Source organism: Eptatretus burgeri, chromosome 2 (genome assembly GCF_056783735.1).
Source record: "Eptatretus burgeri isolate ZD-2024b chromosome 2, Ebu_testis_v1, whole genome shotgun sequence".
NCBI classification, from domain to species: domain Eukaryota; kingdom Metazoa; phylum Chordata; class Myxini; order Myxiniformes; family Myxinidae; genus Eptatretus; species Eptatretus burgeri.
Window position 1 is genome coordinate 50,156,224 of NC_140962.1, and position 12,638 is coordinate 50,168,861.

At 41.1% G+C, this 12,638-nt stretch overlaps 1 protein-coding gene across 2 annotated transcripts; it reads left to right on the forward strand.

Annotated features, from left to right (window-relative positions):
- Positions 1-451: 451 nt before the first annotated feature.
- On the forward strand, positions 452-9,915 carry LOC147032017 (uncharacterized). 2 transcript variants are annotated; one of them, XM_085869269.1, is made up of 4 exons: positions 452-1,256; positions 7,392-7,523; positions 7,818-8,131; positions 8,959-9,915. In XM_085869269.1, exons 3-4 carry the CDS (start codon positions 7,918-7,920, stop codon positions 9,129-9,131), a joined length of 387 nt encoding a protein of 128 aa, XP_085725395.1. In that variant the 5' UTR covers positions 452-1,256; positions 7,392-7,523; positions 7,818-7,917; the 3' UTR covers positions 9,132-9,915. The 2 variants fall into 2 exon arrangements, with proteins under 2 accessions (XP_085725395.1, XP_085725396.1); XM_085869270.1 differs by lacking the exon at positions 452-1,256 and having other exon boundaries at positions 6,226-7,523.
- Positions 9,916-12,638: the final 2,723 nt, after the last annotated feature.

Sequence of the window (12,638 nt, forward strand, 5' to 3'; positions counted from 1 at the left end):
TAATTTATAAAAATTAAAAAACACCTTTTTGATCATAACTTAACTAATTTTCCTCCTTATTTTCATGATGTTGGGTTTTATGGATAGATTGTAGATGGAGACACATTTTCTTAATTTACAATCTATCCCTAAATATTGAAGGTCAAGGTCACATGGTGGTCCAAACAAAATATGCCATTATTGGATTGTGGGCCAAGGTTAAGTCACTGGCGATCGCTTTGGGTAAGCTGGGGGAGGCTTACCCTTGGAGATCCCTTTGGGATCACAAATACCTAGTTTGAATTACGATTCAATTATCCCTATGCTTTTTGAAAAAATAGGGGCATTACCCCGGGGGAGATATTGTAAATGAGTCTGTCTGTCCGTCTGTCATGCTATCTCGTCCTAAACGGTTGGGCAGAAATTCACTAAACTTGGTAGTTATTATCACCACATGGTAAGAATGTGCAAGAGCAGTGTTATATCCTGCCCCCACCTTTTCCCACATTTTCCCACCTTGGCAAGGTCAACAGGTCAAATACCAAAAAATACAATTACGGGCACATTTTGAAACATTTTATAATGAAACTTTGTATATGACGCATTAAATTGGGAGACACATGAAATATGTATCAATGTTTTTGGACTTGACCCCTGGTTCACACCCCAAATGGTATGCCATCAACTTTGCTCGAGTTGTTGCTGCAAACGATATTTTTTTCCAAAATAAATTTTCTCTTCATTTTTTTTCCCCATGTATTCTGGTCAAAGTAGTCAATGTTTTCAAGATCCGAATAGCTCCATCCCTCTAAATCACCCAATCGCCCCACCCCACTCAAAGGAAGAAAAAATATCTTTGCAAGTAATCTGTTAAATTTCAAAATGAGGTAAACCTATTTCACCCATTTTCTGACATTAATGTAAGTGTCCCAATTTTGTTTCACCCACCCTGACAGTGTGCAACGTTCCTTCTTAACTTTACTAACTTAAAGGTATGCAGAATACATGAAGAGTGTCAGCACAGAAGAAGGCTCAAGTAAGCTCAGTATCAGTGCTTTTGAATCACCATCACCATCACCATCACCATCACCATCGACATCGATATTGACATCGCCAGTCCCTCATGTGCAGTCAATCCAGCTCTACAGTTTGAAGCATCCACAGCAGAAAGCCATCAATGAGGCACTGAGTAAACATCTGATAGTTGGATGCTGCCTGCCGATATCTTTGGTGGAGAACAGCCACTTCAGAGACTTCATGAAAGTGTTGGAGCCAAGGTATTTTTCAGCCACTTAGTCATGTCAAGTAATTTAAAATGCATTACTCATTGACTGAATAATGACTAACATATATTGTGCTCCTGATACAGAGTACACTCTTTTTTTTTTCTATGATATCCTAATTTGCTTATTTTCTTCAAATAAAAAAGAATGAAAGGAAATACCAAGGTGATACTTTGATAAATTGACGAAACAAAACCACTAGTACGATTTTAAAGCTACTTTACATGATGCAATTGATTGGATCCAATCCAGTTGATAAAACCTGACTTCGAGCTCTGAAGAGTTTTTCTTTTCCACAATAACCTATTATTAGCCAACCTTAGGATACTTTTCCAACACTTGAGTCTCAAGTTCAGACAGTTTAATTCATTGCAAATATTTTTTGTACACCGTTCCTTCCCAATTCCACATCCAGGCAATGAATGACGTCATCGCCTGGCAGTAAAGGAAGGGAGTACTTGGGTTTCACTCCATTTGTTTGTTTTTGGGTGGTCGCTAGACGACCCTTATTCTCAGGTTTTCCGTCTGTCTGTATGTCTGTCTGTTTGTTTGTATGTAATGGACAGCTCTGGAGGCCAGAGGAGTCAACCGATTTTGATGAAACTTGACAGGTAGGTTCATACCAGGATCTAGTTCTATGCTTTTGAGCACCGTTGCTATGGACGCCACCATTGCCGAGCAACGGGACTTTGAAATTTTTGAAAAATCGAAAAAAAAAATTTTTTCGAAAATCAAAAATTGGCTTCCGCAAAAATTGGCTTTTATGCGCACTATAATCAACCTCTTTGTAAAAAAAATTCAGCTCGATCCGTCAAAAACTGTATGACTAGTATGCAATTATGTAGCGACCACCCATGTCACCTACCAGCTTGTTGGGTGGTCGGTAGTGTACCCTTATTTTCACTTTTTCCGTCTGTCTGTATGTATTGTTACGGCTGTGGAAATTCACAGAGCACCATATAGGTCCTTAGATCAGTTATGTTGATAAGTCTGTGTTCAGATAGATTTCCCCACCGGTGTCTGATGGGAATAATTCGTGTGATCAGGGCTGTGATCTTGAGATAGTGGTTTTTCTTTTGCTGTCTTTATTTTGGGCCAATCACAACAACCACGATCACCTCGCAAACAACCACGATCACCTCAACCACCAACCACCCCACCGCGTTTCCACCTCAGCACGGTTGTCGGAGGCCTGGCCTTCGTTGAGGGAAAGCAGGCGACCCCCGTTCCCCCCTCCCCCGAACAAATAGCGTCTCTGCGGTGGATTTCACCCTGTGAGGGACAAGGAGAAAAACCAAGACAACTACCGCGGCGGCGAGCGTCCCTGATTTGGCGGGAAAACACTTCCTTCAGGAAGGTTCCCGCGTGTGCTGGAAAGAAGGGCGGGAGGCGATGGGTGGGGCGGAACGGCGGCTATAAAGGGACACGTGAGGAGCTTTACCGTGTGGTGGTGCCAGTCAGAAGAGTCGTCTTGGTTGTCGTCGCTCTTGGCGCCATTGTCCGAGTGGTCCGCGTGGTCTGAGTGATCCGAGTGATCGTAGTCGTCGGTGAGGTGGTGTCAGGATCATGTGCGCTGAGGGGATTAGAGGTGGCTCTCTGGATCGCGCTCTGGTTCGCTGGGTCGTCGAGTCGGAAGAGAAGCCAGCGGTGAAGGCTGGGTCTGGAGAACGGAGCCCAAGACTCCACCACACGGTCACGTTTACTTCATTTCTTTTTGGGTGTTTGTGTATGTGTGTTCGTGGCGCCAGTTCGTTCAGTAAAACCCGTTTAAGTGACTGTGCATGTACATAATAATTATAGAGATCGGCTGTAGGCTTTTGTTTGCTCCTACTCTCCTTCTCCCATTCCCCCATTGCATCATCCCCATTAATTGCTTGTACATTGCATTGCTTACGTGCTAATGTGTGGAAATAAATGTGCTTGTTTAAATGTCGACCCGTTCATTGCATCCTTTCCCTGATTGAACTGCCATATTGAGTTCGGAATATAGCTGGCTTTTTAATAGCCGATAAAGTGAACAAGTCCAACGGGGCTGCGTGATAAATACCCCACTCGGTCATCCCAAAACGAAGCGAGCTGCTTAAGCGGCTCGTTTCCAAGCGGCCCCGTTGAGGTACAATCTCTCGGTAATCTACCCGCGCGATTTATTAGGTAAATCGAAGATTTGGCGATCGGACCCTGTAGCGCGAGTAGAGTATGGACAAGGTTGTGGTGTGGTTGAAAACACACCCGTGGCTGGTTTTCGGTGTTGATCTGGAAAGCCGCGACTGGATTGTCCGTTCGGTGGGCGAAGCGGCCGCTTTTGGTAAAACGCGGTCGTTCGCACGCCGGCGGGCGAGAATCTGTAACAGTATGTTTGTTTGTATGTCTGTTTGTTTGTAATGGACAGCTCTGGAGGCCAGAGGAGTCAACCGATTTTGATGAAACTTGACAAGTAGGTTCAAACCAGGATCTAGTTCTATGCTTTTGAGCACCGTTGCTATGGACACCACCATTGCCTAGCAATGGGACTTTGAAATTTTTGAAAAATCCTAAAAAAAATTATTTTTTCGAAAATCAAAAATCGGCTTCCAGGCTTTTATGCGCATTATAATCAACCTCTTTGTAAAAAAAAAAATTCAGCCTGATCCGTCAAAAACTGTATGACTAGTATGCAATTATGTAGCGACCACCCATGTCGCCTACCAGCTTGTTGGGTGGTCGCTCGAGTACCCTTATTTTCACTTTTTCCATCTGTCTGTTGGATTCGCTATATATGCTAGATATCCCTTATTGTTGGGTTTTCCGTCCGTGTGTGTGTGTGTGTGTGTGTGTTTGTGTGTATGTGTATGTGTGTCTGAAACGCGAGGCTCCACAGCACGAACCAGCGAACCAATTTCGATGAAACTTTGCCAACATCTGCAATATGTGCTGGGAATGTGCACATTTGAATTTCATGCCTAGCAACCACCCATTGCTGTGCAGCGGCCGAAAAACCACGTACAGTATTTTCAATACTTGTCCTCAGTTTTGAATGTAGAGAAACGATACTTCGGAATTAAACACCTAGATATTTAGAAAATTTCACTCGAGCCAATTTTTGATTGAGGTTTCATTTTTCAAATAGTAGTCCTTCAAAAAATCGGGTGTCTATTCACCGTCATTTTTTATGATGGGCTTAGGAAAGTGGGAGGAGCTTAGGGAAAGTGGACGTGGTTGATGAAAAGTGGGAGTGGCGTAGGAAAGTGGGGGTAGCTTATGGAAAGTGGGCGTGGCTTATGAGAAATATTGTGTGGCTCAGGAGGTGTGGTCAAACAAGAGCATTGAGATAAGTTTATCGGGTTTTCCGTGTGTGTGTGTGTGTGTGTGTGTGTGTGTGTGTGTGTGTGTGTGTGTGTGTATGTGTGTGTGTGTCTGCAATGCAAGGCTCCACAGCACAAACCAGCAAACCGATTATTTTTCTAATGGTAGTGCTTCAAAAATAGGGTGTCTATTAACCGTCATTTTTTATGAGGAGTGCCAGTTGGCAAAATACGCAATAGGAAAAATCTTGCCAGGCAGAGGAACAATTGTATGTGAACCAATACGTCTTGGCAATGAATCTTCATCGGTGGATCGGTCAGAATGAAAAGCATCGTATCCAGCGCTTCGATCCAAGCGAATCCCTCATCGCCTACCGGCTTGTTTGTTTGTATGTAATGGACAGCTCTGGAGGCCAGAGGAGTCAACCGATTTTGATGAAATCCGTTTTGATTTTGATGATTTTGATTTTGATGATGATTTTGATTGACAGGTAGGTTCATACCACGATCTAGTTGTATGCTTTTGAGCACCGTTGCTCTGGACGCCACCATTGCCTAGCAACGGGACTTTGAAATTTTTGGAAAATCCGAAAAAATTGTTTTTTTCGAAAATCTAAAATCGGCTTCCGCGCTTTTATGCGCACTATAATCAACCTCTTTGTCAAAAAATTTCAGCCCGATCTGTCAAAAACTGTATGACTAGTACGGAATTATGTAGCGACCACCCATGTCGCCTACCGGCTTGTCTTGTTTATTTGTTTGTTTGTCCGGGCGATATCTCAGCCATCCTTTGAGCTCGGAAGCTGAAATTTGGGGACAAAAGTGAAGATGTGCTTTGGCAAAAAATGTTATTTTTTTATTTTTTGATTAATCAGTTCATTGATTAATTACTTAATTATGATCGATTACTTATTTATTTATTTCTCATCTGGGCAATATCTCAGGCACCTTTTGAGCTCGGAAGCTGATGTTTGGACATGACAGTGAACAAGTGATTTTGCTATAAAGAGTACTTTTTGATTTATCATTTGTACATATTTACCTCAGAAGTACATTTGTGCACATAAACTAAGTATCATTTGTACATATTCACATCAGAAGTACACTGCTCCCTCCCAATGCCAACTCCATGTGCTGCAAGGTGGCACTGCAGGATTTGTTATTTATTTATTTGGAATCGGGGCGGTGAACTTTGAATGTACCTCTACTTGACTATTATTACGTGACCACTCGAGTAAGAGGAGTATAGATCATAGCCACCCCCATAATGATCATGAAATTCAAAATAACAAGTAGCTGATACTCTTGGTCCCCCACCTTTTTGGGTGATCTGAGGCATAGAGCTGTGTCAATGAAAGCTAAATCTTGAATGTTTTTTGAAATATCACACGCACAAGTCAAGTTACCAAGATGGTTACCATGGCAACATAATTCAGCCAATCACCGCCGTGATCTAATCAGGTTGAGATAATGTCATATGGAATATATATATATATATATTTGAAATATGAAAGCGAAATGTTCAACGGGTTTTGAAATGTCGCATGCACAAAAGTACATGGACAGATGATCGGTCGATCGTTGCTCATTTTAATGTCCCCCATATCCGACGTTGTTGGAGGGGTGGGGGACAAAATGATTAAGAGAGTCTTTTGGCCTGTAGCTAGGATAATTTGATTGGCTGAGTTGGATCAAACAAATTGCATTGTGTAAATGGGCCCTTAGCCTTAAATATATTGACTTTGAATTTTATTTCTGGCTTTGACATACACACACTGTCATCCTTGGCATACTTTATGAAGAGACACGAGTCATCACAAATGGAAAATGACATATTACGTGAAGCAATTACCAAGTTGTATGGTCCAATACCATTGTATACATGACTATGATTAAATTTCATCGATTTTACATGATTAAATAAAAATTCTCTTTCAAACTTTAGGTATGCACCGATAGCTCCTTCAACTGTAACCAACATCTTGTTACCACAATATGTTGACAAAGTAAAGGAGGACATAAAGGCCATCATTTCGATAAACGATTCCCCTCTCTCTGACTGCGGACATTTGGTCAGATAGAATCATGAGGTCTTTCCTTGGGGTGACTGCACATTCAAGCACTGTAAATCCCCAAACTGGCAACGCAGAGCTTACCTCATTCCTGTTAAGCTGCCAATGCTACAGCGGCTCAAATACTGGCATGAGAATTGGAGCAGAATTTGATGACCTCCTCGATGAGTTCAACCTCAATAAGAAGGTGGATTACATAGTTTCTGACAATGCTTCCATCATGAAGTGTGCATTTTAGGTGCATTTATCCTATTGAAGAAAGCGACGCACAACAACCAGAGGAATAGCTAATGCTTGATGATGAATCACTCTGGGAGACCTTGGTTGAGCAAGAAGAGAATGAGATCTAAAAGTTATTGGAAAGTAACTGCAATACAAGACTTTCGTGTTTTGCTAACAGTTTGCAGCTGGTTGTTGGAGATGGACTTCAGGAGACCAAATGTGCAGCATCAGCAATAGCTAAAGCTCACAAATTGGCTGCATTGTTGCACAGATATACTGTACTCAAGGAAAGGTGATTTTTTTTTTCTATAAGAAAACATAACTTCCCTTGTCATATAAATTTTCAACATACAAGACCTCTGAATCCTATTCACAAAACTGTTTAATTTTTTTTTTTTAGACATATTAAGGAATTAATCTCCCATCATTTCTCTTTATTGCAATGTTTTCAATAGGTTTGAAGCCACATTTTGGTAGTAACCAGACAATCCCAGCTGCAAATGCAACATGGTGGAACTCAACACTCCATCAACTGAAAGCCATTCTTACCTTAGATCGCAAGGTCCTGAATGAGGCATGCAGCACAGATTTCAGCAATGGTGTCTTCACAACCAGAGAATCCAGCCAGCTTCGGGAACTGGCTGAAGTTCTCAGTCCATTTTCTGAAGTCACTGATTTGACACAAGGTAATAAACAGCTGAACAGGAATGGACAAATTAATAAATCCTCCTAAAAATAGTAATACTGTAAGATGGAAATATATATATATATATATATATATATATATATATATATATATATATACATATATATATATATATATATTAATATATGCTCTTTGAAACTGATAATGCAGTTGGATGGTTTACAAGTTAGTTGGCATGGACAGGTTAATAAAGGCTTGTTTAATGATGCTGTACAATTTGTGTTCAAAGTTTGTCTAAACCAGAAAGTGTTTGGTTTGTTTGTTGCTATTACAGGTGATCAATCTGGTCCCAGAAGTATTGTGGTACCAACCATTTTTGGACCTACACACCCAGCTACGCAAGATCTCTTGTTACCACACTGACTGCATCCCTAATGAAGCAATTCCATGGGATATTTATAGCATGTAGCATGGCAGAAGCTGGTAGTGGAACCAATGATGAGACCTTTGCAGAGAAGATGTACCAGGTGGCTGCAGTCTTGGATCCACAGTTTGCTCTACATTACATAGACACGGATGTCTACGTCGATCACAAAGATGCAGTATCCCTGAAACAACTAAAGGATGACCTTAAAGGCATTTGGCAAGGTATCCTATTTGAAGATTGAATTATAATGATTCATTCATTTTAAGTACCCTGAGTGGTAGAAATCTATTATAATTACCTCTGCCACCTTAGGTGGGTGGAGGTTGTTTTCACCCCTGTCTGTTTGTGAGCAGGATATCTCAAAAAGATATCAACAGATTCGGACGAAATTTGGTGGACAGGTTGGGTGTGTGACAAGGACAAATTGATTAGATTTTGGTGAAGACTCGGATTCGGATCCAGACACAATAATTTTTCAGTGATTCTTCACCATTGAGAGATAGAGCCAAAAACGATATGTTGCACGATATCTCAAAAAGTTGTGGACGGATTCGGACGAAACTTGGTGGACAGGTTGGATGTGTGCCAATAACAAGTCGATTATATTTTGGTTGAGGTCCAGATCCAGATCTGGCCTATCAGTGTGATGCAAAATGTAAACTGTTCAGCCTGGCAGAGGTACTGTATGTGCTCTATCGAATGCCATTGCAATTACCTTTTGTTTTTGTTATAACAAACAGCCGAAGAAATTCACAATTGAAATAAAGTAGTAAATCTTTTTTTTATATAATTAAGAAGTGAAGTCAGCACCAGTTCAATGAATGTTACGAAGGCAGATCAACAATCGCTGAATTGATCGTAAGTTGGCTGCCATTTAGTGCTGTGTGTAATATTCTCCTCTTAACTAGAGAGATAAAATTATATTTGTAATTGTGAATTATAAACTGTCATTCCATCTAAAACTTGCTTTGTGTTTTCTTTGCTTATATTGCACAATAATGCTCATTATTTGTTTTTGTTTCAACTGTTTGATGTCCTTCCTTAACAGAACTGGTAATTACTGAAGCAGAGTCACTTGCAAGCTCCAGTGAAGACATTCATGGATCTGCTGAACCCAAGGGGAAGATGAGTGGTGAGAAAGAGGAAGCCACACCTCGGCCAGCAAAGGTTCCTCATCTGTTCACCCGTTACCAGACATTTTCCAAACTAAAGAAACAGTAGTGGAGAGAGTGGATCTGTCAGCATCAGATCACAGATGACAAAATACTTGGAGTCTGTGCAGAAGGATGTTCCAATCCTAAGCAGTGGTGCAGTGGTGCACTTCAGTTTTGGGTGGAAAACAAAACTAAGTATCCTCAACTACACAAATTAGCTTTAAAAGTACTGTGTGTTCCCGCTTCAAGTGCTCCAGTGGAAAGAGTATTTTCAAGGGGAGGCCTTATTATGCACCCTCATCAGGAAAGGCTGGGATCAGACACTCTTTCCAAACTAATCTTTCTGAAATGCAATGAATCTATGCTTCACTGAAATCTAAAAAATATGTTTTTTAACTTGAAAAGTACCATAATTGTGTAACTTGCAGACTGAAAATCACTGTTTTTGAATGACTTATGTCTATAATTTGAGGTGTGTTTGATGCTGTTTTGGACTTTCATAAGTTGCAATTTTTTTTACCACATATATGCAGTCGTGGCCAAAAATATTGGCACCCTTGCACTTTTTTTCAAATAATGTGCCATTTCTTTCCAATAATTGCCAATAATGTGCCGGTCTGTGGCATGCATTCATGTGGTAGAGAGGTCGTGTGTGAAGTTAAAGTGAAATAGGTGAAAGGATAGGGGATTGAAGACCTAACTAAATGCCCGACATAATGAATCTTGTCCCATATACTCACAAGACAGATTGGAATGGCTAACTGAACAAATACGAATGAAATAACTGTCTCGGAACCGCTCTATGTTGGGTGCCATTGCCTTGGGAGAGTGCCGGCTTCGCAGAACTGCAACAATATTTTATTATCTTCATTTACATAAGCAAAAATAAATTCGCTATTTTTTGCCATTGTACAATGCACTCTCAGCACTGGACTCAGACTTGGACTTGGAATGCCAAGGATTCGGACTTGGGGCTGCTGGAGTCTGACGTTCGGAGTGGTTGAACTCGACTACCACACTGCTTTTATAATCTCGGCCCGTACATCATGGATGATGCATCACACCCCTCCCTTCTTCTTTACCATTGGATGCAGGCTGGTTGGGTGGGCGGAGCCACCCCTCTGTGACCTCCCATCCGGAGCTCTGAACCATCATGGTATTTCCTGCCAAAACTTGGCCAAGCGAACGCCATAAAAAGGACATTTAGGACAGATTCCAGAGGGCAGAACAGTAAGAAATGGGGTTAAACAGGTTGATAATTTGAGATACAGAGATAGGGATGGGTAGACGTCATCTAACAAGACATAAAAGCAACGCATATCTAATATCACAATTAATTACTTTATGCTGATACTTGACATTCACTTTGAGTAATATAACTGCTCTATTCTATGTGTTATTTAACTCATTGGAGCCATTTCCACAACATCACCCCCACTTTCCTTTTTCACACTCTCCCGAGTCTGCACTCAGAAGGGGGAGGAATATTTGGCATTTATCATACAAGACTACTCCCCACCCTAGTCTGAATCCCTGCATGTACAAAAATTTTAAACAGTATTCAATCCTAATCTAACCCTGTCTCTTGCCAACAGCATGGCCAGCAATGGCATAGGCATACAGCGGTGTACATAGATTCTTTCATTAAGCTTTTTGAAGTGGGTATATCGTCCATTATGCTGCTCCATGTTGACAGAGGGGTTATCCAGATTAAGGTCAACACACTTTCCAATGGAATGCTATTTTACTCAAATGCCTTGTTCCTTTGTGCAACTATGCCTTTTGCACTGCAGTCCAAGACAAGGCATATGTGCCAGAACCTGGAGGACTCCACTCGCATTTATGTCAAAAGTACTTACCACCAGGGGGATACATACTCACTGTTCCAGTGTTGGAGGTGTTCATACAAGAGGAATATATTCATGCAAGAGGAATATATAGCAAGGCTGATTGGCTCCTCTTTCATGAAACCAACCACAGGAGTCAGCATTTTTGGTGACATTGCATAATTTACGCTTGCAGCTGCCTTTGTGGCAGCGCATCCATATTTCTTGGTGATGGCACTATCGGGAAACATTTTGTCCTGAATAAGGGCCCCGTGTGAGTTTGCTGTTTCAAACAGCACATTGTGTTCGAAGATGTAACCTGTGAATAGCACCTCAGCAATGAGTCACTGAGTCCTTAAAGGTATCTGCAGCAAAGAATGAAGTCATGAGCTGGCACTGATTGACCGTCCACCAGAGGAACCTCTGGGAGCTTGGACATGTTGCTTCTTTTGAGCCTGGGGAGTAACTGCTGAATTCTATCTGGGTTCTTCCCGACATCTTTGTTCTTTGTTTCTTTCACATTTCTGTTTTTTCATTATAATTCTTGCTTTTTCTTTTCATTTATCTCTTTTATTTCATCTTTCTTTATCGATCTGTCTGGAGAGAAGTGAATGATTGCAGAAATTTTTCTGTAAGGCTCACTTGGCTGCAACTGGATGGGTTTGAGGGTTGTGGAGTAGCGGCTGAAACCCAAATCCTATCCAGGTTCCTCCTGCTGACTCCATCTTTCTTCTTTAGTTCTTCGGGTTCCTTCTGATGACTCCAATGCAGTATTTCGTCTTCCCTTTCATTATGTTTGTACCATATCCTGATGATGTGTGGACTGTGCTTCCCTGCTGACAGACCTCTGGTAGCTTGTGCATGTTGCTGTGTTTGAGCCTGGGGAATAACTGCAGAATTTTTTTCTATTTGAGTTCTTCCTGACACCTTGTTCTTTGTTACTTTCACACTTCTTTCTACTTTTTCACATTTGTCTTTATTCATTCTAATTCTTGCTTTTTATTTTCTTTGATCTCCTTTACTTTTTATTACCTCCGCCACCGAATGTGAAGGAGGTTATGTTTTCACCCCTGTGAATTCTTGCAGAAAGTTTTCTATCAGGCTCACTTAGCTGTACCTGGATGGGGTTTGAGGGCTGTGGAGTAGCAGCTGACACCCAAAGCTGATCCAGGTTCCTCCTGATGACTCCATCTTTGCTCTACTTATCCAGGTTCCTTCGGATGACTCCAATGCAGTATTTGGTTTTCCGTTTGAATTGACAGCTTGAGATGTTCATTCCCAGTGAGGTGCCTTTCTACATCTCTTGCCTTCGTGCATCACTCCAAAGCTGGTGTCACACACTTATTAGAATTAAAACAAGAATTGCAGTATTGTAATTTATGAGCAAAATAATAAAAAAAAAAATTTCCATGAGGTTACCATGATAAATTTATGAAAAAGACGAGGAAGTAAATGAAAGGTACTTTTCATGTTGTTAGGGTTCATTTTCAAAGATGTAATGTCCTATTTGGGTGAAAATATCCTAAATCGACCCCAAACTCAAGTGCAACTTACTGACACCCATTCACAATGACTTCTTGCTATCATTTTTTACTGGTTGGATTAAACGCCATAATTTTGACCATTCTCGCTGGGATTTAGTGAATGAATGAATGAACTCTCGTTCGCTTTTTTGGTGGAGTCGCCAGCAAACTTAAATTGAAGCCATTATGATAAGAAAAACCAGAATAAAGAAGCGAAGGAATGAG